The 24,773-nt window shown below is 40.1% G+C and overlaps 1 protein-coding gene across 1 annotated transcript in view; it reads right to left on the bottom strand.

The window, feature by feature from the left end:
* The window catches only part of gmds (GDP-mannose 4,6-dehydratase), a 171,889-nt gene that overhangs the window by 34,295 nt on the left and 112,821 nt on the right, over positions 1 to 24,773 (bottom strand). Inside the window, exons 8-9 of the mRNA XM_034146121.1 lie at positions 3,946 to 4,064; positions 2,842 to 2,938 (exon numbers count right to left, since the gene is read on the bottom strand). Of these exons, the coding sequence (XP_034002012.1) occupies positions 2,842 to 2,938; positions 3,946 to 4,064 (216 nt within the window). The remainder of the gene's footprint in view (positions 1 to 2,841; positions 2,939 to 3,945; positions 4,065 to 24,773) is intronic.

Consider the following 24,773-nt stretch of genomic DNA (forward strand, 5'->3'; position numbering starts at 1 on the left):
GTTGCTAGCCCCTGTCCCAAGGGGCTGGGGAGATAAATGAGTTCATGTCAGACACACACACTGACAGAGATGATGATGAATTACATATATATTAGCACACGGCCTGAGGACTTACTCCTCCTGCACACAGGCTACGCAAAGTTCCGAATTCCCTTGCTCCGAAACAGCAAACAACAACCAACAACGAAAGAGTCTGAGTCAGCTGGATTCCTTAATGCACGTACGTACACAGACTCTTGATGACAGGTATTTCCACTTCAGGAGAGACACAATGCTGAGCTGTGAGCCCGGTGTCAGCTACTTCCTGTCTGAATAGGTCAGAGGTTAAACACTCTTCAGTCTCTTTAACTCCTAGCACAGGAATAAAGAGACTGTGAGACGGAGCGGAGGAATGGCGGAACAGTTTCCCTCTTCTTATCCCTGCAATCTTTACCTTTGTTTCCTCTGAGATTCACATGTGCAAGTAGTAGAAACTGCTGGTTAATCTACCTAAATAACTGAAAAACTGGAAAGTGAAATGCAGACTCTGTGAAGCATTGAGACAGAAGAGTTGATTTGAGTGATTTCTTCAAGAAAATATTTGCTGGTTCCAGGTGCTCCAATATAAGGATTTCCTGCTTTTGGTCGCTTTTTTTATTATTCTGTCAATTTAAATGATTTTGGTTGTGTCTCCTGTTCGCATAGTCTGAATTTGTGATTGGCAATTATCTAAAAATAATCTTTATATGTTGTTATTTTTATAAGTGATGCCAAACTGTTTTAACTTCAAAGTTGAAACAATACAATTCTTCCTAGTTTCCAAACCCCAGTACATGGGCGGCCAGCTCTACCAACTGAACTTTAAGGCGGCCCAAGAGGAGCCATTGATAGCAATGTGGTTTCTCTCAAACAAAGCGCTGATTTTGCCGCATTTTAATTTTCTTTTAAATTATCTAATGTTCTATGCTGGCCCCAACAAGATGTGCAGTTAACAATTCTTTGTTTGATCATATGGAGGAACCAATTATTGGAAACTATTTTGTGTTGTTCTGACCGGATCTTGAAATGTTCCTGAGCTGCCTTCACACTTTTCTTTAGCTGATCAAGTCTATAATCGGATGTTGCAACTCGTTTTAACTCTATTATTGGACCAGGTTGCCTAATAGGGTAGCTCACCACTACACAGTATATTGTCCATTAGTTCATGTATCAAAAAAGCTCTTGTAAAAGACACAGAACTTTTCCCTTGCTGATAGGTTAGCACTGGTGGATTTGAAAAGTGTCTGGAGGAGTTCTCAATGTGGATTCAGGGTTAAGACCATAAATGAATGAGCCCAACACGCACAAAGAAACAGGCCCAGGTGTGTGACCGGTGCTTCCATCTCCTCAGCAGTCAGTCAGCAGGGCCTCCTCTCTAATCCGCCGCCATCACTCAACTTCATCTCAGCTCTAATCTCGCCAGGCCAAAGCTCAGCAGAGGCTTTAAACCGAGGGCTGACGGCTAATCTCGACCACAACACCCCTGGGTAACTCTACACCCTCCCCAGGGGAGCAGCCACAATACCCCTGGGCCACAGCGATGAGAGAAGGACCTCCCAAATATCAGAGACACTTCACACCTAGGGAAAGATGGAGGGATAATATGATTGCTCTTTTTGGTACAGGCAGCGCGTCTTTTTCTCATGGGCTTTCAAAGCAGAATCCATTAATGAGAATTGCTTCATCAGCTGAATGAGTCCATCAAATACACTTCCCCTCATACGTAAAGAACAGAGTACTTGCCTGAATATGAGTATTTTTTCAGCACAAACTGGCAGGATGCTGCCTCCATTACTCTTAAAGAGGCAAACTGGCCTGTTTCCAGCTGTATAAAAGCTTACAGTAAGCACCCAGAGGCTGTCAACTGGACCCAGTACAGCTGATAAGTGTTCTCTATGGTCCCAGACACAATGACCGGCGATCAGATACACGCATAGAAAACATGAAACATTCATGTTAAGGTCAGGTATATGGAACGTGCTGCACTGTGTCATGAATTTATTTCTGTACAACTATATGAGTTACATATTATTATTATAGCAGAGCAACTTCATTCTGCAGCAATGTGTGCAGTTTGTTGATATGGTCAGTATTTCTGACAGTACTGCAAGCACAAATCAGTGACAAAATTGTTACGCAAGTAAAAGTACAAAAGTATTAGCATCTAAATATACTTAAAGTATCAAAAGTAAAAGTACTCATTCTGCAGATTGGTCCATTTCAAAATAAAATATATGATATGTTTTGATTATAATGATTGATGCATTAAAGTGTTCTCAAAGCTGGTAAAGGTGCAGCTAGTGTTAATTACTTTGTATACTGCTGTGTAGCTTGTGAATTTACTACAGGTGTAACTAAAGTCTGATTTAAGTGTTGATTATATTTCATATAATTAATCGAAATCTGCAAAGAAACTATAGGTACAATATAAATGTGGTGGAGTAAAAGTACACCATTTACTTCTGAATTGTAGTGGAGTAGAAGTATTAAGTAACATAAAATGGAAATACTCGAGTAAAGTACAAGTACCTCAAACTTGTACTTAAGTACAGTACTTGAGTAAATGTACTCAGATGTCCATCAGTTATGGTCTTACTCAATGAAATAGCAACAACAACAAACACACACATGACTAAGTGTTCAGGTCATTTTGCTAGCCCTTAAAGAAAGATTTCAATGTAATAGAGGGTCATATTTACTACTTTCATTACCCATGAATATCCTTTTAAAAATAACATTTTTATGGCGTTTATTACGTTTTGAAAGATCTTTAAGAAGAAACAAACATTTGTAAACACAAACACAGGGAGAACCCCGACTTACCACTTCAGTAGGACGGAAGTATTTAGGGTCCACCTTCACATGTACCACTCCTGTCTCCTGGCAACGGCCAACCTCCTTCTCATCCTTCCCCTCCCACCTGGAAAGACACAAATGTTAGCGGGAAGGAAACCTTTTTCCACAGCTGCCGGAGGCTTCAGCCGTCCCTTCCTCTGTCTCCCTGATTATTTCTTGTGCAGTTTGTTTCTTTAACGTCTGGTCCCAGACACAACATGTCACCCGTGGGTTTTCTGAAGCCAACACGGCAGCGCCACACACCTTCATCAACATGTCAGTGTCTTCCAGGACACAAGGGGGAGGTGAATGAGAGGTGAGAAAGAGGAGGGAACTGAGATGTGGTATTGAACGGGAGACAGAGGTTTTCTAAATAAAGCCTTTTTCAAACTTGGAACTTCTACTATTTCTTGCTTGTTTGTGCGCCATTCAGGATGCATCGGGGATGACATTTTTTACTTATTTTTGAATGATTTTCTTTGGTAATCGATGTACATTCTTCCTCTTCTCCGTCCAAGAAAATCTATTGGTGCTCCTATACTTTCTTTTCATCCACACTGGTACCTATTTAATTTGGACATTTGCAAAGCCTAGTTTGCAAATTGTCAGTAAAACTAATAACATTTGCTGGATTTCACATATTTGGCAGGGTTGGCATCGACCAGGGTTAAAATGGAGACTTAGCTGATAGTCAGATGATTACTTTCCGGGGTGTTATTTTGTATTGGACCATGGGGTAAAAAAAAGTAGTATAGTAGTACTATACAATACTTATACCACTATATATATACACTATGGTTTATATTTTAAGCATGTGAAGAGAATAGTCTATGCACATTTATATACGCTCATCAATGGTTTTATTGTCTTTTTTTACTTTTGAATGAGAAATTATAATGAAATCACTAATTTATTACAGTTTATACAGTTACCTTTATTTCTCAAATCAGACTGGAGTCTTCTAAAAATATTATTATGTGCTTCCTGCGATTGTTGCAACCTTCATGGAAACCTGACTTTTTTCCAGAAACAGAGATGCAAACACATTTTTGGAAACGTGTGAGATAGTATTGTGTGTCTGTGTGCACTTACACTATTGTCTTCCCCACATGTATGAAGGCCTTCTCCACAAACTCCCTCACGCTGTGCACCTCCCCCGTCGCTATGACGAAATCCTCTGGCACCTCCTCTTGCAGCATCAGCCACATAGCCTGTAAGCAACAGAGAGATGGGGGCAGAGAGGTTAAAACACTGAGAGATCATAAAGACAGTTCGGCGCTCCAAACTGGACCCTGCCCAACTCGCTCCTGACAGACAGGAAGTGAACCTGCGACCTCTAAGCGGGGCATTCGCCCGTACCTCTGTCCTGACGTCACAGCACGGGCTCATGGGACAAATAGCGTGGGAACGGAGGACAGAACACTCCCATAGGCCCACTTTGCTGCTGGCACACACAACAAGGCATTTATGTGTCCATGAATGCACGTGCACCTATGCACGCGCACACAACTGCACTGGTCAAAAGCACTTAAAATGACTGCAAAAGGAGATGATAAACGTTCAGAAATAAAATTACAACAGTATCCAGTCCTGACTAGTGTTCACTATTTCTAACTCCACGGTGCAGGCAGTATTATCATTAGCCTATATAACCCAGTGAAAGCTGAGAGTCTGAATCCCTCAATAGACCAAGCACTATATTAAACAGCCAGCGAGGGCGTCTGTGCGTGGTTCCATAATATTTATGATGAACCAGAGCCAGCGGGTCGGAGCTGCCGACCTCTGGCATGTCTAGCCTGATTAGAAAAGACTCAAAGGGGACAGAAAGACAGATGGACAGACGGACAAATGCTCACATTGCACACGCACTGACAAATGGAATTAGGACACAAGCTTAGACATGTTTATAGTGTTGTATACAGTAATGGTGGGTATAATTTAGATTTTAATAGATTCTGATTATTTATTTCATTTCCTCTGTATTTCAGGTTTAGATTCTTGGTTAACTTTTTGGGCTGGAAAAAAATCTAAAGTATGTTTAAATAAAAAAAGCTATGCTCAATTTCAGTAGATTTGTGTTCAGTCCATACTTCATAATTCTTCATCATTAAATCTGCAGACAGCTCAAAGTCACATATTCTGCCATTGCTATTTATCTATAATCAAAGACTTGTGACTTCACTCATTGGACTTTAAGGACATTTGGCATTTTTTGCCACTTTTGGTTTTTGTAACAAAGACACTCGAGAGATTGAAGCTAAGAATAACCTAATGCTGAACAAGACATTATTTGGCCATTACCAACCTCTTACAATAAACTGTCATTACATGAAAGGGTTAAAGTTGTAAGACAAATCATGGACAACACCCAAACCAGACATGATAGCCTCACCCTAAATCACACAATATTTGATTGATCAATTTGACTCTAAATGGCACCATAATAACCAGAATGGACATCATAACTAGTAGTGTTCTGCTCTGGCATATTAATGTGTTCAGCCACACAGTTGCTATCTGTTCTCTAAAGCAGAAAGTGGATAGCTGGTTTCCTATCGGTCTCTAAAAAGTCACTTAAACGCTTTGCCAGTTCAGCTCTCAGAGGATCAGTTTATAGGCTCTACTTGGATTTGTATTGAATGTTATGTGTGTCTGTGTTCCATCCAGCCAAATCAGGATGTTGTATTTGATACAGTTGGACAAGGCAGAGACTTGCTGTCTCCCGCTGCACATTCAGCAGTGTTCCCTGTGCAGAGGTACTTATAGGTGTGTCTTTTGCAGATACACATACAAATACAAAAATAAAAAAAACTTCCCAGGAGAAGCTCTTACAAGAATCAATGTTCATTAAATGTTCATCTCACAAAAATAAAACATAAAGGGTGCACTCTTTTATTGCCGCTAGAGCATAATTATAATCAGTAAATGCTTTAAAAAATGTGTACATAAGATGTTGATTCATCTAAATCTATCCATCTTTAGATTTAAATGGCATAAGAAGAACACTTTTCATAATAGTGGTGCAAGAGGAAATGTAACGGTGTGGCCAGAATATTACAATTATTATTATTTTGGGGAAAAACACAATGAGAGCCCTGATTATCAACAGAATATTTAATGTAATCCTAAAATCAAAGGAATGAATCTTCTGGGGACCATGAATTTCCAGTTCAGTTTTCATGGCACTATAATTGGTACACATGTTTTGTAAAAGCTTTACATTTCACATGTTGATGTTGCTTCAGAAGATTTCATTGTGTCCAAAATGGAAAATGTTCATCCTCTGGGGAGAAGGCTGCATTTATGAAAAGCATTTACTTGTTCTCCAATATTATGGCAATGATATCTTACTTTGTACCAGGCTGTCAATCATTTGTTTTAAAGTCAGACAGATCAAGATATGTTATAAGACTTGTGTACTGAAGAACTGTATGTTCTGATTAAGGTATTGTATAAGCACAAGCATGCTGTACACACACACACACACACACACACACACACACACACACACACACACACACACACACACACACACACACACACACACACACACACACACACACACACACACACACACACACACACACACACACACACACACACACACACACACACACACACACACACACACACACACACACACACACACACACACACACACACACACACACACACACACACACACACACACACACACACACACACACACACACACACACCTCTGGGAGGCGAGGCCATCCTATCTCAGGATCGTTCAGGGTCAACTGACCGCTCAACACTGATGGCTCCCCTGAGCCCGACCCCTCACCCGCCAGCCCCTGATGAACACACCAGATTCTCACACTGCTACATGAGCCAATAATAGCACCTTGTGTATGACTGACAGCTGAACAAACGAATCGGAGCGTGTCCAATTTTCCACGACGAGAGGGCCATCAGAATCTGTGTTTCCAATTGTTTCCACATTTACTGCTTGTTAAGCTGACAGGAGAAATGTAATATTTTAGAATACCATGTGCTTTTGTGTGCAAGAGATAAACAAAACAAGGACCCACTCGTAGAAAAACAGCTTTAGTGCAACTAAAGGTACCGTAGTTAAGAAAATGCACATGAAAATGATTTTTCCCCATAAAGGAAAAAGCAATCAGCATTTCAGCAGATAAATAATAAGTAATAATAAAGCCTATTACTAGTTCTAAGACAACAGCTGGTTAGTGGATTGCCAGAATTACAGTTAGTCAACTTTCTTTAAAAACATGTTTTATATACACCAACAATTATACTCATCAGCCTCAAATTGGATTAAACTTTTCTCAAATAGAAATTGGTTGACATTGCAGCTTCTTAAATGTAAATATTTGTATCACATTTTGGACAATTCTTAACTCTTTTGGTCATTTTATAGATCCATTAATCAAAACAAAAATATCTTACTTGCAACTTGACATGTTGCTATGTCATGTTTAAGCAAACAGTACACCATCGATGTAGCCTAAGATTTCATTTGGACCATAACATTCTGCCATTTTTAAAGAACTAAACCCTTCTCGAGGGTCGGATTAATCAGCTGTGAAATATAAAACACTGTAATGCTGTTTTGATCATCTGGACTGGCTGATTATTTGAACTTGTAATGAAGCTTTAGGACTGAGTGATGAATGTGTGGCCTCAAGTAATCTGGATGGCTGTGATGATGGGAGTTGGGAACGCAACTTGGATTCTCTCGCAGCCAGAGAAAATGTTTACGGCCGGAGCTGAGTGATATGGCCTCTGCTGATTTTGAACCAGGAAATGTGATACATAATATGCTGAGTATTTGTCTGGAAATAAAATGAAATCACAAGAGACTGTGGTGCATTCTTCTGACCCCGTTTAGGGATAACAGCTAAGGGGATAGTATTGGCTTCAATGTGGGTATTCCCACATTTAACTTGTTTTTTCAAACTTTCTTACATCAGCCCACACGATCCATTCTTTTACCTTTTGCCCCCTTTCTCTTCTCCCGTCTGCTGCCCCCTCCTTTCTCCCCCAGTCCCTCTCAGGATTGCTCTGCTGCATTAGCTATCTGATAAACAGCTCAGGGGTTCAGCCCTTCACAACAAACCCGCACCTTCCTGTTCACATGGCCACAGGATGACCCCCATCACACACTCCACACTCCACTCTGGCTCAGAGACAGATACTGACCCCTGCAGCCACCCGCAACCCCTTTACCTGAAATATATTCTGACACACACACAAGGGGAAACCTGGCGACCAAAGTTCAAATGCTGTGTTTAGTGCAATGTAGAAAAACATGGGTGTGTATAATGTCTGTTGATATTTTTTAAGTTACTGATGGGAAGGTTTGGAAATCTGTGTTTTGGTTTACCTTTCTTTGCCATTTTTGTTAGTTGTCCTACCAGAAAATGTAAACATAGCCAACGGTTGAATTGTGATATTTTGCTACATGTTCTTACGTTTTTTGCTAAGTCTAACAAATCTGTTCTTATTAAGGTAGAGTTGGGCAATATGAAAACCGTTAGAAATTGCATTTTTGAAAATATATTAAATGGAATGTTACTAGCAGAGCTGCAAGATTTTACACAAGTTTATTGATATTTCAGATATTAAATTACCCACAAATTACCATCTGTTTTTTATAGTAGGCCAGATGTGATATTTATACTGCCCACTTTTAATGTATAAGTATATCCTTTGATTGAATGATTTACTGAACTACATAACACACCGATTGAAGGCATAAGAGGATGAAGCAACAATATTATTTTCCAACAAGGACCAAAGATGTTAAAACACAGACACAAATATAGAATACCAAATTTAAAAAAATGTGTCAAATAAAGTAAAATGGCACTGAATCCATCCTGGAAAGTAATAGGCTGAAGAGGTTGTCTAGCTCACTCTTATGTCATTTTGAAATCAAAACACACTGCACACACAATTTACAATGACATCAAATTGAAAAAAGCAGTGAATCATCAGAAATAAGTAAATATGAGAATGTGCATTTCAGGCTAAAACCAACTAAGTTCTCATGGCTTCAGTATTGCTGATATGTCACTTCTCTCTTTTTACCGAAAGTGAATTATATTTAATCTTTTCCATATGCCCCTGTCAGATAGAGAACAGATAGAGCACAACCAAAGCTACTACGCAGCGGGAAAATCCCTGGTACAAACCAAAGGCAGTCTGCTGACTCAGAACACTTCTTATAGGTCACACAGTTCACTCAGCACCGTGATGCCATATACTGGAACAATGCTGTTTCAGGCACTTAACTCTTTACTTCTTAGGCCTAAATCTGCTAATATGAATGTAACAAAATGTAATACTTCATTAATCCCTGCAGATTGCTTCATTTTAGATGCTATTACAAAACAGAATCTTCAAATAAATAATGTTTACTCCAAGTCGCCTCAGCAGGGTGGATGTTTTCTGGCATACTAAACTGTCTCGCTTCCCTCCCAGCGTCCCAGGCTGCTGCGGCCCCTCGCTCCTTCCTCTCTGGCTGCCTGACTACAGCTGACATGTGGAATGGCTCACGGTAAACACTTAATGGAGCTGCCATTATGGTCGCAAAAAGCCATCAGCCCCAATCATGGCCTGCTAATGCCATTAACCCCAGGGTTTGACTAACACACACAGTTAAATGTGGTCAACAAGTACCCACATGTGCATAAACAGACAAAACATACACACACACACTTTCAGTCCAACCCACATATTCAAACATACAACAGAAACCACAAAAAACACTTCTAATAATTCCAGCAAAAATAAATAAAGCGCTTTAAAGGGGACAGGACATGCTCACAGTTGCATACATTCATTTTGGGTTTCTACTACAACATGTTTACATACTTTAATGTTAAAAAAACAAACACCTTTTTTAACTCATACTGTGTGTCTAAATATACAGTATTCATCTTCTCATTGAAACGCTCTGTTTTAGCCCATGTCTCTTTAAGCCTCCAATTCGAAAAAGCCCAATCTGCTCTGATTAGCTTGGGAGAAAAATATGGCACACCTTTGCAAAGGTAATTATCAAGCTGTGGGTGGTGAGACTCAGAAAAAAATAATATGTGACATAGCAATGGCTATGAATGGCATTTCGACTCACTTGTTTTTTCAATGTGGCCATCATAAAACCGACCGGGTTGCCTTATTTTATTGGGTGGGATTATATAAACTCGAGAAACCCAAATAAATGTTCACAAGCACTAAAAGTTTTCTTCGAATATGTTCCGTTTAAGTTAAGTTCAAAGTAACAATATACTAAAGTATAAAAGGGGATCAGCCACCTTCCATTTCTAATAACTTAAAACCACATATGCGTTTGTCTGAATGATTGCAGACATTCTCAAAAAATGTAACTGGCTGTGATGTTAGCTGGAGAGTTTTGGAGAAACTGCAGGTTCCTCTCTTCCCCACTACAGACATCGGCCAGAGTCGGCTTTTCCAGATCATTAGTAGCTTAAGAGCTTCTCAGCTCTGTTCCACAACATGCTTGCACAGCTGCCAGACAAGAATGTTAAAGCTTGAAAAATAAGAAGAAAAGTGCTCTTATATTGGCGGGGACCAGAGGGAAGCCTTGAATTGGAGCAGACGCAGCTCCCGCCTGCCAACCCCACCTCATACCACTGATAACGAGATTAATGAGCTGCACTCACAGCTATGATGCAGACATTCATGCATCACGCTGGGACGTCACATTTTGGGCTTGAACATGGTCTCACTCATGCACGTAACAAGTTGGTGTTATCAGCCAGTCTCTTTGGAACCCACATCCATCACTAATTTCCGGACACACTGGCAATCATTTGCAGCCATCTTGTACTAAGATTAGTCAAATAGTATTGAAATTACGACTCCAGAATGACCAAGGCACCAAAACTGATATCACACTGAGGAGGGTAACCTCCTACTACACTAGATGTTTACGTAGGACTATATTTAACTTCAAATTAATCAGATTTCTAATTATAAAGAGCTCTGTTTGCGTCATTATATTTCAGAGAATTCCAGTGGTTACATCCGCTACGTTGTCATAAAGAGATGTTAATCTCGACTACAGTTTTAGCTTTGAACACTTGCCAAATGCTTGAATGGCAATCTAATCCTTTTTACAACTACGGACACATACTGTGTAGGTGTTATGCAACTGCTTTGTGTATACTTTTATATGAGTACAATGTAAAATCTATTATGAAAGGTTGCTGAAATGGATTAAACCATGTCCATAAAAAGGGAGCTTAACATGAATACATCGACAAAGAAAAAGAAAACAATAATTATATCTATAAACAATAACGTGGTCCAAGATGATTGACTGTTCATAAAAATGTTTGTGTTGCATTATGGGGTAAAAAAAATAAAAATATAGTTATCATGACAATTATGAAACATATATTCACATTAAACAAAGACATTTGTGTAATGTCATGATTTCCAGGTTAATAGTTTGGTCTAAATAAATGTACAGAAATCTATTTTCTCTATTTACAAGGTATTTAGTTCAATATAATATAAAAAAACAGAACATCTGGAAATCTCTATCTTTGAGAGGCTGAAAACATTGTTTCTGCCCTTTTACTAGAAGAAATTAGTTTAATAATATATAAAAAAAAGTCGGGCGATTCTTTTTCTGTTAATCGACTTTTGTTGCCTTTTTCTGTCCACAATCAAGCCTCATCTTTAGGGTCTTATTTATATAACAGTAAAATAAGTCAATGAAAACACTTGTACTGTTTGTGGCTATAATAAAACTCAAAATGAATTATCCTGGAGGGTAACTTATCCTACGACGAAATGTTGTTATCATAAATGCATCACCTAAAATGTGAGCTACAGTTATAACCATTGTAGAAAATGGCTCTTTAGCAAGCTACAACAGAATGGAGTCATCTTTACATGTCATTTTGGTCTTATACTATCATCTGTTATAAAGGTATCACTGCCTTAAGTGATTCAAGTGTTTTGTTTACCTCTCCAGCTATTTAAAAACCCAAATCTATTCATTTTCTTATGTTACAGATGTTGAAAAATATACAACCATCCATATGCTGTAGGGCATTGTCATTTCTGTTGGCGCTCTTATGTAGATTATGTTCAGCCAACCATGGTGCGAGTTCTTAAAGGAGGTGGGACTAGCTCTGCCTGTATCACACTGACTGTTTACATTCACAGCCATTTGACTGGTGGGTATGTTTGTCACCTGAGCGAACAGAGAGTGTATGAAGTTGGATGTGAGTGACTGACAGCACATTGTGAGTGTCTCTGTCTGTGTGTTAAACAGCATTCCATAACAGTGCAGGATAATCCTAAACACCGGATTAGAGAAGAATGGACACGTCTGACAGCTTCCTCTAAAACTCTGCTCTCAAAGGATCCTTTTGTTCTTTACGCATCTGTGCCGTAATGCATGGTAACACACACCTTTTACTACACACACCTCCGAGGTAATGCAATATGCTAATAAACCAGGGGATTTAAACAGCATACTATATAACAAATTCAAAGCCCCGCCGACGCAGCATTTACACATCAGTATGAATATTTTGACACAGCAGGAGATGAAGACAGGCAGCTTAATAAAAGCATGCAGAATCCTTTGTATTTTCAAATAGTTTTTGAAACTTGGCATTAGATCAGATTTATGAGAGCACTGTATATTTTTTAAATAAAGCTAGAACAATCATACATTTAATCAGTTGGCATATTTTGTTGAATAGGAAAAATAGTTATTGGTATTCACAAACATTTGGTATTTTTCCCTTACTTTTCTTTTACCTCTTTGCAGCCAATCGAACAATAAATATTTGAAATTATTCCTAATAAAAATGCAATTTGTATATGCTAAAAGCTACTTGAATGATAACCATGTTTAAGTAAATACATTAGGCGCTTTCACACCGCAGTACTTTTCCCAGAAAGGTTCATCAGAACTCAGTTCATGACAACTCTTTAGTTCTCATGAACTAAGTACAGATCGCGTTCACACCGGAATAAGTCCCTGGGGGAGGATTGGGGAGGATTAGGCAAATGAAGCCGCTGACGTCACTTCTTCTTCTTCTGCTTTGGGTTTACTGGCAGGCCGCAAACAACTTCACGGCGTATACAGCCACCCGAAGTCCCCGGCCGGAAGTCCCCGGAATTGGGGGCTGGCTTCAGTAGAAGCTGCTGGGACTCCCAGCAGCGTCTACTGAAGTCTTCCGAGTAAATCGCCAGAACACCGACACCTCCTCATCTCCACCGCTCCCATGTTTTCGTTTGTGTTGCCATAAGTTAGTCTCTCTGCGTTTGTGCGCTGGGCTAATGCTAATGCTAATAATGCTAATGCGAGGATAATAAAATGGCGGCTTCACAAAACTTTTTGGGAGTTTTACGGGCCGTGGTTTGCAATCCGCCCAGCCAATCAGAGATAGGAACCTTTTTCTCCCACGAAAGTACCTGCTCTCTAGCAGGGACGGAAAAGGGGGTACAAAGGTTCTCATGAACTAATTTTAGTTCCGGATTTTTTTGGTGTGAACGCAACATTTCGGAACTATATCGGAACTAAAGTGGGAAAAGCACTGCAGTGTGAACGCGCCTATTAAGTAATTTAAACCCTGCAGACTACTAATTGGTCCAAAAGTATTGTGACTTCTGCGACAAAGGACATCCTGCACAACCGGCCATTTTAAAAAGTGTCTGCCCGCACTATTGCGTATAAATGAAAAAGTGAAAATGTTCCTCTGGTTGTTGACAAAAGGATTCAGCAAGTTTTGTTTTGAAGATGATGAACAGTGGTTTCACGCTGTATCGCTAAAGCAATCAGTTAATAATCTAGACTTATTGGGTACTATCCGCTATGAAAAACGTACAAATCACAAAAGGAACTGGTACCAAAAGTGAGTTGAGCCGAACCACACGGTGGAAAATTGTGCATTAGTGTCTATAAACGAACAACATGTGCAATGATCTTTAAATACAAAAACAGAATATTTTATGAAAGTAAGTTGCCCTTAACAGTATTTCCTGTAACACTTATCACAATTGAGAACACAAACTCACAAGCTTCAACAATTGGTCAGAGACAGTCTGAACACAGACAGTCTGAGGCTCAGTGACTAAATCCTGCCCCCCATTATAAACCAGATTGACCCACTGGAAAAGATCATTTTGAAAAAAGCTAAGTATAGCACAATGAGCACCCACACCCTTTCAACATGGAGTCACAGGGACCAGATATCGAGTGGGAAAGTGGATTAAAAAGCACTGAAATGGAAAGTGGTGGGCTAACATTCCACAAGTTTTTGAGTAGAGACCGTATCGTCCAATGAGCCTTCCTTTCCAACATATTTTATTTGACTTACTCATGATTGACTACAGTCTATTTTCTCATATAAGGACGAGGCTTATATTGATGTGTCTGGCTGCATCCTGCAATCCCTGATGGTCTTGGAGAGAGTCAGTAAAAGGGCAGGGGTGTGTTTGGGCTGAACCGAGCCGAACCTAACCAGACCATACCAGGATAAATTGTGCTAGAGCAGGCCAGGCCAAACCGAGGAACAAGGGCCATATCAGCCAAAACAAGTCTGCTTTAAACCCTATTCTGCGTAAATGCTAGTAAAAACCTCAATCATTACATTTAGGTCTACATTCACACACATGACCTGATACGCACACACTCACGACATGCTAGTATGCACAGCTAACTTTCCCAGGCTCCACCTCAGGGAGCACACATCATCCAAATGGCTGCTATGGAGCTGTGATTTTTAGCAGAACAGCTTTTTTTTCGGTTACTGAGCCCCCTATTTTTAGAGATGGCTGAAATTATTAAAACCCTCTCCTCTACACACACACACACACACTCCTTACCCTCCTGCCCCTCCTCCTTTTCTCCCTCGTTCCCTCTACTGTTGTGTTTTGACCAAAAAAGTCTTAGACTGCAGCGTTTTTCCTTGTCAGACAGACTGTCTGGACGTCGAGCCGAAGACAGACGAGGCTATATTTACAGTCTGACTTCACCCCGAACGCATACTCACACACAGACTTGTGCACACGCTGAAACGTGGTTGGGGATGACGCAGAGATTACCGTACCACGTAGCTGTGTGTTTCACTTTGACCGTGCTCTGCTGGCCTTAAACCTCACGGCAGTGGGCACACTCAGAGGATGCTCTTCCGTAGACATCTTGTTATAATGAAAAGGTCACACAGTCTGAGAGCTGAGAGAAATGACAGTCGATCATAGTTAATCTGAAACATTTCACTCAATGGGTATGTGTTGAATAAAGTATGCGTCCAAGAAATAAAAACTTAAAGAAGGAATATACCTTGGAGGAGATTTTACTCACTGGATGACAACATTCCTTCTCTAACCAAGCGCAGGACATGTGGCGAGTAATTTAGGCTCAATAATTAACAGAAAATATCTTGTTTGTTTATCTGTAAACTAAAAAAATATATTAATAGATAATTAGATAATTTAACAGCCCTAATATATTATTCTATAATCATTCAATCAAGCATTATCTGAAAAGCCAGTTTTGTGACGTTGCTAAAACACACCTTTTTCTCATTTTAACATTACTAGTGTACTTGAAAGGCTTGTTTTGGGGATTTGTAAAACAAGCAGAAATGATACACTCTTTGGAACTTCTGTCAACTGCGGAAAATCGGTCTTTATGTGAGCATTCCGCCGTAACAACTGAGCTTTGTTTACGCAGCAAGAAAGCCGAGTTGACAAGACTGCTACAGTCTTGTCAACTGTTGTTTAAGAATAGACTTCAAACATGATGAAGCCATGAAATTATGGTTATAGTCTGAACGAACAAAATAATAAACTGTTAAAGGAAATCTGAATTCTCTCACCCTCATCAAACTTATGCCAGCAGCCATTCCTTTGATATTATCAGCGTGTTTGTACATCTAAACATAGCCACATGCACGGGGAAGTCCACACACACACACACACACACACACACACACACACACACACACACACACACACACACACACACACACACACACACACACACACACACACACACACACACACACACACACACACACACACACACACACACACACACACACACACACACACACACACACACACACACACACACTGTATGAACCACTAGTCCTCAGTAAACAATCTTTCCATGTTTGCACCAGAGGAAGGGAAGGGGTCTCATAAAGACTGTCATTCACTATTTAACGTTTAAAACACACACTGCAAACTAAATCGCCCATGCTTGCACACATACACAGGTTGGGCTCAGCTCTATGTAACGTGGACAGAGCTGCTGTTTCTTGGAGCTGTGCGATAGCGTCATTTTTACACCGTGAGAACAAGAAACACAGTTCTCAAAGGAGCCCTCTCTATTGCAGTGGGTGTGTAACTATTTTTGGGAGGCAAAGGGGGGACTGGATCACACATGCACACCAGAAAAGTTAAAGTTATGTTAAATATAGTAGCTAGATGCTAATCTAGTCATAGCTGGGATATGAATAGGTAGCAAACAGGGGATAAAGAGGATGTGAAAGGCGTTAAAAATAGTCGTTTCACATTTTCTGGTCTTTATTTAACGTACTGTAACCCACACAGATATGTACACACACATCATCGGCTGTCAGAGGGAGGGTATCAATAGCAGAGGAATGAGTGATGTGGGGCCAGAAGAGCACTTTATTTATTTTGCCATATTTGAACCGGCAGGATAGAAAACATCAGCAGGAGGAGGGGAGCGACATGAAGTTTGCCAATAAACGGACCCGCTGAATGTTTAGATTTACTTATATATCTCTCAACATGCACAAAAAAGCTGCCTGCAGGATGTAATATCACATAACTGACTTCCTGGAGAAGTATGCAGGGTGATAGAATACTTGCAAAGTCAATGTGAAACTAGAATTACCGCTTCAAGAGTGTATGCCTCAGCCAAACATCATCATTAGATCCTGTTGAACATTTGTGTGAAACAAGCAAATTCATTTTTGAGTTATTACCAAAAATGTGTTTTGTGAGGTCGCAGTGACCACCTAAATCTGGTTGGTTCATCTTTTGGTCCAAGTGGATACAAGTTGAAGAAATTCCTCCAAGTTGTTTGAGATATTGCTTTCAAAATGCAATATGAGCACAACATGTGTGTTTCGCATAAATATTTTCAATTAAAATAAGCTCAAAGTCAAAGTCAGCTTTATTGTCAAAAATTCTACATGTTGTACATCCAGAAATCTCGAAATATCGTTTCCCGCAGTCCTACAGTGTGACATATATACATCAAACAAAAAACAAAAAGGGCCTAGATAAACATGGTATACATTAAACAAAACAAAGGGCCTAGAAAACCGGGGTATACAGTTTAAAATGTTAATAATATAATTTAAGTGTTCAAGCTGTTGGGGTTCCTAGAATATTAGTATGTTTCGAATTGAACAAATATTTTCCATTGGGATTTTCTGTTTTGATTGATTGATTCAATATGAATTAAAAGAACATATCATATTAAAACTAGTGTGGTCCATCAATCAATTCATCTTTTATAAATACATTTTATTTCAACTCAGTTCACTGTCAGACAGTTTTTGCCCTCATCTGCTACCTACAAAGCGTATAAAGGCACATCTATTAGTGAACATCATACAGACTCTCTTAAACTCTGCAGAAAGGTCAAAGTTGGTTGGCTATTGTAAATTAGCATTCATTAGAAATGGTAGGGCAGTTCTTGGAAGGCAGCAAAGCCATGTGAATAATAATAATAGCTTGCATTTATATAGCGCCTTTCAAGGGACCCAAGGTCGCTTTACAGGTAATAGGGCAAAAACAAACATAACAAAACAAAAGTCAGACAGACAAAACAACAGATCGATTAGGGGCCGAAAGCCTTGGCAAACAGATGGGACTTGAGGGCCCTTTTGAAGGCGTCGAGTGTGGGGATGTTGCGAATCTCCGCAGGGAGAGCGTTCCAGAGGGTGGGGGCTGCCACACTGTAGGCTCTGTCCCCGAAGGTTCGCAGTTTGGTGCGGGGGGTGGTAAGCAGGCCAGAGTCTGAGGACCGCAGGTTCCCGGGGTGGGGCATGTCGGTGAAGGATGTCCGATAGGTACTGGGGGGCAAGGGCATGGAGGGACTTGTAGGTAAGGAGGAGTACTTTGTAGGATATACGGGACTTGATTGGCAACCAGTGTAGGTGGATGAGGGTGGGAGTGATGTGAATGTGCCCTCAGGGAGTAACAATGTCCACTCATCCATCTTACTGCACGACCATGCCATCCACAGCTAACAACTACACATACAAATGTTTGCAAATAGAATTATGTGATGATTTAAACATTATAAAGCAGTGACCTTATTGAAACGAGTAACTGGAAAGAGGCTGCATTTTTTTCTTCAATAACCCTCCCTGAAATCAATCATCTGACACAGGAAGCTACTTCTACGTAGGTTTTGTTATCAGTGACAGGGTAATGTGATTGGCTACAACTGATAGCACCTTGAACTGTAGGAGTTGTAATATTTTTAGACTTTCCACGAAATCTGAAAACAGATAAAGCCACTGGATGGAAACTGGATAAAGACAGACCAGATGAACAGATGAGGGAAGTTTGTTTGTTTGTAGAACAATAAGGAAGAAAGGGAGGAGTGAGGAGTCAGAGATTCAGTCAGAAGAGCTGCTCTTGTTTTCTAAAGAGGCTTTAAGTGAGAAACCAGAAGCAGGGACGAACAGTCAGGGGGCGGCGGGTGAACCGTACGGGTGTCAATCCAAGGTATCTTTGTCAATTGAATTTCCAGACTTCCTTGATGGGTTAAGTTTGAACTTTGACCCAGAAACACATAACCCCTGACCTCAAGGCTAAAAAACCAGGAGCAGTAAGGCTAGAAGAAGACTCTGTTTACACTGTAAACGCTCATAAACACTTCACTGCTGCTCCTGTGTCACTCAGAACAATGCCTGCTTTCCTCTTCACAGGGTGTGTGTGTGTGTGTGTATGTGTATGTGTATGTGTATGTGTATGTGTATGTGTGTGTGTGTGTGTGTGTGTGTGTGTGTGTGTGTGTGTGCTCTGTGCTCTGTGCTCAGTCTCTCTGCTTCAAATACAGTTCCAGCCACAGTGATCTCATTTGAGATGCTATCAGCCTGTTTACTGTTTCTCTGCTCCCCTGCGGCCACTACATCGCTTACAAATTGGACAATCAAGAGCAGGTGTGTGTGTATGAGGTACGACTGAGTGCATGTGTTTGTATGTGTGTGTGAAAAGCAGCCCTGTTTGACATTTCAAATGTAACTAAATCCTCTCCCCTCCTCCTCAAATCTCTACTGCAGGTGGAAGAGTAACTTGTAAACGTTTAATGGCATTTTGTCACATATTTAAGAATGCTGTTAGTGTATTTATGGTGGGCCAGGGGCCACGGGCTCTCTATGGGGCTGTGGTCTAAATGAGAGCCATGTTGGATTGATTAGGCGGCCTGGGAGGGGCTGCAGGGCACTAATCATTCAACACCAACTGTTTATGAGGGCTGATAGTACACTGGTAACACTTGACTCTGAATGTTAAAAGAGACATTTTTTATTTTTTATTGGGTGTCATTTTGAATTGTTAACTCCGGCAAGTAGGTTTTGTTTACAACTTAGTTTGTCTGTCAGGATTACAGAAATGTGGTTTAAAGGCGTAGTATTGGCAACAAAAGAAGACATTCCCCTTTGGAATGGATCCGAAACACAGGGAGAATACATTAGTTAAGTTTCACTCTCATTAACATAACTATAGGGCGTTTGTTGCATTCATGTGGTTTCGGGGAAAAAGGAACAATTACTACCCAACTGGGACAATTCCCTCAACTCAGAACAACAGCTAAGAAACAGATATCAAGCTAAATCATGCATCGTCTTTACAGTGTCCTTTTTTCACATTATGACTAAAAGCTTGTGAACACATGAAACAGGGAGAATAGAGGAGTAATTGGACCATTTGAAGAGCACATGAATACATCTTTGGCCTTGGTGGAGCTCTGCACTCACAGTGCCATTCTGATTAATTACGGCTTCGGCCATGTTGAGGGCAATTTTCATCTTATACGTCTTTTAACATTCTAAACCCGGCCATCACAATTTCGTACTGCAGCCAATAATTGTTTTTTGGCAGTGCACGGGACATGCATGGTCAACATAAAAATGCAATAACATGTCCAGGTTATTCTGTCTCTCAGAGTAAAAGTCTGTTCCATAGGACAGCCTAGTCTCCTAGTCTTGAGTTCATATTGTAAAGTTGTGCAGCAAACTATACATGTCTAATGTCAAGTTTGTGGGCCAATTAAGGAAATAGTATGTCGTTTTTGCAGCAAAAACTATTGTGAGCGTGGTGAATGGGCACATGGAAAATAAAGCTTTGAGTAGAAAAACTGAGTTTTTTTTTATGTCGAAAACCAAAGATTGTAATAATGTATTTCACCATAATCTTCTTTCTTTTGTGTAACTTTATTTTCCTATATTCAATCAAACGGCATTCATGCGACAGTTGCCTTATTCAGATATTGAAGGAATGAAAAGAGAATGGGAAAGAAGATAAAAAAACATCAGGATTTCTTCTACAGGATGATCCAACATTATTGCTGTCTGCAACCGGTCTTATCTATATACGCTGAGACAACATTGATAAAGAACTGGGTAACAGAGAGAGGGGGGGGGGCGGGGTAGGTAGGGTTGTGAGATGGTCATGGTCTTTGGGGACAGCTGGGAAACTGCACATTCATTATTTCCAAAAAACATAAATTGGGCACAACATAATATTTTAAAAACAGATAAAATCTGCTTCCATGCTCTTTATCTCTCTTTGGAGTGACTATTGATTCATTAATGTTATCTGAGCACCGCAGCAGGAGCGAAGGGAGCCATGAAACACACACAAACACCAACAAACGCCCCATTTCCTGAAACACCCGGGCACACACACAAGTTTCCTGCGGGAATTTGTTTTCAAATCTACGATCACCTGCTGTAAGCTGATTTCGCTTACAGCCTCATCCTCAGGCTTAACATCATTGTCATGTACAGGAGTCAGAAATGATGAAAGTAAGCGCCATGAAAACACGGACAAATTGGAAGAAAAACATGAGAGGGAAGGTCACAGAAAAGACTGGAGATAGAATACACTTTGGCAATCATTTTCTTTTTCTTAAAAGTGACTGCTATTGACACATATTAAAACATGTTTTTTAAATGTTGATTAAATTCTAATTCGTTTTAATCATCAAACACAATACAACAGTTTACACCAAATGTACTTGACGTAACTAATTATTAGCTTATGGTCGTACATTTCAATATTAATACTTTACGTTTTCAATCCAGTTTACGTGGAATTGTAACATACGTTCATTCTGGTTTTAATCCAATTTTCTATTGTTTCCTAAAAAATTCAGATAATTTGATATTAACCTGTTTAGCCCTGAGCCTGTTTTTCAGGTCTCAGGCTCGAAAATGACATTCCCAGAACAAATCACAATACAGTATCTTCCCTTCTAAAAGGGTTAAATTAATAATCTTTTTTCTCAAAGTAATGATAAACCTGTGAGTTGGATGTAGAAAAGTCAGAACAATATAGATGTTTTTTATTTTAAAGAAAATTCAGATTTTACATAAATTATAGTGTCCATCCAAAAATAATTTTTTACTTATAGTGAAAACTACCCTTGGATGATGGTAAGGTAGACTAAAAGCTTTAGGAATCCAAAGTACAACATATAATAAGTACCCTGTATCAAGATTGATGCAAAACAAGTGACATTTGACCTTTTTAGAGAGGTTTAGCAAAAAAAAACTCCACCTCTGAGGTGATTTGGGTGGAAATGGGGGTTTTACCGTTTCTCTGGAACCCATTGGTCGATTTTGGTGATTGACATCTCTTTCTGACCGTTAGAGCCAATAGAATCGAAGGGGAATCTCCCCTCTCACACACATGGTACAAAAAAAAGGTGGGGGCTTCGCGCATGCAGTTTTGCATCAGACCGAAACTATACTCTAGCTCTGACATCTGGAAACGGAAAAGTAGGTTTATTGCTTATGGATTATCAGAAATCATTTCAAAGGGACACAGACATATTGGATTAACCTATGGATTAACTTCAGCAGTGTTTTTATCGTTTTAATGCCATTGAAGACCACTTTTGACCAGACTACGATACAGGTAAGCCATGTTAGCGTTTTTAGCTACCTAGCGCCACATGTTTTGATGTCTGTTTTTGTTTATAAAGTCGCGAGTTCGCATCATGGAGTTATAATGTATGCACCCATCGATTCTGTGTCACCTCACGATGTGAAACGATGTGTTGGATGTGCAGAAAAGATAAATAATAAGGTTTTGTGAGTGAATTTCGGTGCAGTAATCTGTTAGCATTTTTCTCTCGCTGCTAATTCAGAGGCTCAGCGTTAGCATTGTGGGTTTTATTTTGAAAAAAAATAAAAATGATGAGTTAGATTAGTTTCTTCCCGTTACATGGATATAAAACATTCATAGTTTATTAAATGAACATGCCCTCAGACACTGTTTCCTGCAAGATGTTGTGGGAGTGCCCCGGTACCGGGGTCTCTCGCGCTTAACAGGTTAAAAGTATATTTTCACACAAACAGACACAAATGCTCCGTGGTGTTATCAGCAGGGAAACCAGATCAGATAAGAGCGCCATCCCAGTTGATACTGAAGTGATAACATCCGGACATTAACACAGAAGGCCAAACCACACTGAAAGGACAAGCGACTACCAGTACAGTCATTGGGGTCGCTCTATACAGTCAAACTCACATCAAATGCACACACACACACACATGTTCTCTGAGCCCATCAGAGGTGTGTGTTTTTGAAATGTTGCTGTAATGTGTCCAGTGTGGAAGATAAGACAGGAATGGTGTAAACACTAGTGTGTGTGTTGCATGTGTGTGTACTGAATGCAGTGGCTTCAGCATGTTGAGCATAGGAAACAGATGCCTCACCCCTGGCTATGAGAGAGAGAGGGAGAAAAGGGGGAGAGAGAGAGGTTGTGTTTGTGTTGGAGCTTTCCAGCAGGGACTCTGCAGTCCTGTGGCTGTTGTTCCACATCGTTCCACAGTCAGACACCCAGAGGACTACAAGGATAATAAAGCAGCGGTGAAGTTCGGCCGTTTTCAGTGGTTCATGCTGACCTTTGCAAATTCTTCACATATGGCAATCTGCGCGTCAAAGGTTCTCGAGAGAGGTTCTCAAAGTCTGCACTCTTACACCGTGAAATACACACGGAAAGTTAAAAGGTTCAGTAGCTGTGGAGAGTTAACTTGTAACAGCTACAGCTGACGGAGAGGACCTCCTACAGTATGTGACCCACAAGCCACTGAGAGCCTCACTTCAAAGATTGTTTTTGGTGTCCCTAAAACTGTATTTGTTTACCTGAATGAAACCTATAATGTTCTGGGGGTTTGAAAGTGTTCAGATTGTGACATGCTAATAATGGTTGAAAACATACTTTAAATGTTGGTATGTATTCAAGAGAACTTAAAACTTTTGTCTTGTCAAGCTAAATATCTGTTCCAAAATTAACTCAAGCATTTGCCTTATTTGAAGATGAACTAATAAAGGATTGGTTGGCTGCCCGGCTCGGTTTTGATTTGTCAACCGCTTAGAGATGTCCCTCCCCTTAGCATATCTCGTACATTGTCATGGAGCGCTAGCAAATAGAAGAGCAAGTGTTACATAGTAATGTCATCACATAAGGAGTCCAATGGATGCGTTTTTTAGGCAGGGGGGGAGGGTGTGGAAGAGAAATTTAGGATTTTAGCCTTTGACCATTTACATGCACAATAACCTATATAACACTCTAGTCTACAGGAAAGGAAAACCCCTAAAAAAGCATAATAGGGCTTCTTTAAAATACGATTCTCGACATTATGATGAGTAAGCATATTTGAAGAATGGCAGACCCAGTACGTAGTGTGCCTAATTCATCGGTTTATTTTAATTATAAATCACTACAAATACGTTATATTGTAGAAGTCAAATCACATTGTAGCCCTTGGATCTAGAAATGTCCAACCCTACTAACAACATAGAAAACAATGTTTGGCTTCTGAGAATCCATTTAGAATGGCAGAAGGAAAGGTGTTGTTCTCTTGTTAATCAACCAGTAACCAGCACAAACGATATCTTGCCACCAAAAAATAAAGGAGGCTATGAAATCCCAGGAAAACTATTAATTTCAATTAAGAACTTTTAGGTTAGCTGATGTTGATAACCTTGTCATTATAAGCCCCTGCCATCAATCACATTGGTGCCTCTGGGATGTACTTGAGTGCAGCTTCACCAGAAAGGAGAACAATGATTGGCAGACGCACAAAGAACTAATATTTGCACGTTCAGCTAAAAGTTTCTTCTTTAGTCACTGTTATGATGCTTTCAAAGATTGTCTTCCTCAGTACTGACCAGGAATTCCTTTTATTTCCTGGTTATTGAGAATATTCATAAAAATATCTTAATCCATCTCTTTCCTCCCTCTTTTCCACTTCCTCCCTCATCCATCTCTCACACATTCTCCCCTTTTCACTCAATCTTATCTCATTCTGCAAATCCCCTCTCCACCATCTCTGCCCTCCCTCTGCCAGACTGAATGGATCTGTCCTAGTGATGGTGCCTGAGGGTGCACTAACTTTGTCCTTGCACTTCTGCTCCAGCCCTTCCTGTGGAGCTGCAGTGGGAATCACTGAAGGAAGTCTTCATCTCAGAGGACAGCCCACTTCCTCCTGAGAAAGCCGAATGGAGTTGAGGGTTGCGAGTGAGGGAATTACAGAACAACAAACCTGTTGTTTGCAACAAAGTGTACGGAAAACCCCTCTGCTTAAGGGCTTTAAAGTCTTTGTGGATTGTAAGCAAGTGGTACTACTTCATTGTGAAGCAACGCTGAAATT

Source organism: Trematomus bernacchii, unplaced genomic scaffold, assembly GCF_902827165.1.
Source record: "Trematomus bernacchii unplaced genomic scaffold, fTreBer1.1, whole genome shotgun sequence".
In the NCBI taxonomy this organism is placed as follows: Eukaryota; Metazoa; Chordata; class Actinopteri; order Perciformes; family Nototheniidae; genus Trematomus; species Trematomus bernacchii.